At 40.6% G+C, this 2,337-nt stretch overlaps 1 protein-coding gene across 1 annotated transcript in view; it reads right to left on the reverse strand.

Annotated features, from left to right (window-relative positions):
- The window catches only part of tcf4 (transcription factor 4), a 165,494-nt gene that overhangs the window by 8,054 nt on the left and 155,103 nt on the right, over window positions 1-2,337 (reverse strand). Inside the window, exon 13 of the mRNA XM_008402569.2 lies at window positions 953-1,106. Coding sequence (XP_008400791.1) covers window positions 953-1,106 — 154 coding nt within the window. The remainder of the gene's footprint in view (window positions 1-952; window positions 1,107-2,337) is intronic.

Consider the following 2,337-nt stretch of genomic DNA (forward strand, 5'->3'; position numbering starts at 1 on the left):
CCATCCAACCAACCAACATCCATCCATCCATCCATCCAACCAACCAACCAACATCCATCCATCCATCCATCCATCCAACCATCACTATGATTCTAAAAGTTACTTTGTGACCGCCACCTTGGCGTCTCATGACCCCCTTGGGGACCTCGACCCCTACGTTTTTAACCCCTGATTTAACCCATCGTCTGAGGCAGAACAGACTCATAATAATATATACAATAATGATAATGTCTGGTCATGTCTATCTGCTGCCAGCCATCCTATCTGCATCGTTTCCAGTAACCATCCACCATCAACGGGTCGGTGTCTGGTGACCATCCGGCTCTTTAGCATGAACAGGTGATGAAGTGGAGGTGAGGCCTCCCCTCCCCTCCCCGCTGCCTCGGCTGTTTCACAGCATTATGAAGGGACGCAGAGGAAACGCGGGGCTCCTGGCTCCTCTGCCGGAGCCCCGCGTTTCTTCTCCTCTCACCTCATTACCCAGTTGGCTGCGGTCGCTGCTGCTCAATATTCACTCTGCGGCCTCCTCCTCCTCCTCCTCATCCTCCTCGTTAGCTTTTTAAACGCTCAGCCAGTGAAGTGCTCCTCGAATTTATTCACAAAAACGTTTCCAGGCTAATTTTTATTTGTGCCCGACAGAAATGAAGGCCGATATTTATAATTTATCAAGTGCTGCTAGCTGCTAATGCTACACGTGGCTTCCGTTTGAATTGAAGCTAGCACTTTAGCATTAGCTTCTTCTAAAAAAAAAAAAAAGCTGCGTTGGAATGCTTTAGCTAATGCTAACTGATTAGCTGAGCTAGAAAAAACATTCAGTTGAGATTTTCTAAATAAAATTCTAGGTTTAAAATGTTTACTACAATTTTTTTAAAGTATGAAATTAAAAAAAAAACAAAAAAAAAAACACCGCTGTAGTTTCAAAATAAAAGCTGAGCAGGCTTTGGGGCCTTACCGCGGTACGGGTCAGACTGGCTGAGGTCCGGTGAGGTCGCCGACTGGACCGGCAGCTGAGGAACCGACACCTGACCCCCCATGGAGTGGCCGCCGCCGCCGCTGCTGCCGCGTAAACTGCCCACGCTGCCGCCATCTTCTCTGTGGGAGCCCACCTGCAGGCAAACAGAGGAGACGCGTCACTTCCTGCCAGCAGAGGGCGCTGTGGCGAACCTGAGCACTGCAGAATAAATACAACAGGTTGTTTTATATTAATGTTACATTTACTGGATTATTTGGACTCTCAGCTGGATTATAAGTGACTTTGACTGAATTGGTGTTTATTTATTTATTTGAGGTCAATATTTGTAACTTTACGTCGAATCTGTTGGTTTAGATTTTACTGGAATAATTTCATGTAAATGACGATTATATATAAAAATTTTATTTGTGTATATTGGATAAATGTGTTGATGTTAAACCGGAATGAACCGACTATAAATGATCTAAAACATGTGATAATTATCAGTATAATGTTGGATTATACTGGATTTATTTGGATTATGAATAAATGGAACTGAATCGAGTTGTTTTCATTAATCTGGATTAAAAATTAAAAACACCTGGATTATGGTTGAATTTATTTTAATAAATGGAAATAAACTGGACTGAATTTTATTGAAATTAAAATAATTTATGTATTTTTTTTTACTTGATTTGAACCATCAAGACGCAGATTAATTTAGACTTTATTAATCTGGAGAACACAGATTATTTGCATTAATCTGGACTGTAACGTTCAGATTAAATTATTTAACACATGAAGAAAATGATCTTTGGAGTAAAGAAATAGGAAATAAGAGTCGCTGGTGTTTAGTTGAACCTAAATAACTGATGCTTTAACTAATCTGGGAAAATTCTGATTAAAATATTTAAGTTATTTTGTCATTATTCTGAAGAAATGTGGTGCTTTTAAATGACAGTAGAGGAAGAAAACAGTCATTCAGGGAGGATTTCTTTGACTGATCAATACACACACAGCTGCTTTATAATAAATTATCCTCCMTATAAACTCTATTTTTCTAAATAAAGCATTTAGTCCTAAAATTAAGAGCTCAAATGTGATTTTTATCCCTTAGTTTGCAGCTTTTTCCGGTCTTCTGCGGATGTTGCAGTTCCGCCTGCGCCCAGCAGAGGGCAGCGTCCGCCTTTCTAACAGCAGAACTTCTTCTTCAGGACTTTCTGAGCCTCCGCGCTCCGTCATCTCCCGTCGAAAATCAAGTTTTTACGTCGATTTCAGATTCAAATTTACACGTCAGGAATTTAAATTTCTTTTTGTTGTGGAAGTCTGGGGTTTCTTTTTGTTTTTCCCTGGTTTTTCCCCAGGGGGTGTGTGAGAGTAGTTTG

Source organism: Poecilia reticulata, unplaced genomic scaffold, assembly GCF_000633615.1.
Source record: "Poecilia reticulata strain Guanapo unplaced genomic scaffold, Guppy_female_1.0+MT scaffold_239, whole genome shotgun sequence".
NCBI lineage: Eukaryota > Metazoa > Chordata > Actinopteri > Cyprinodontiformes > Poeciliidae > Poecilia > Poecilia reticulata.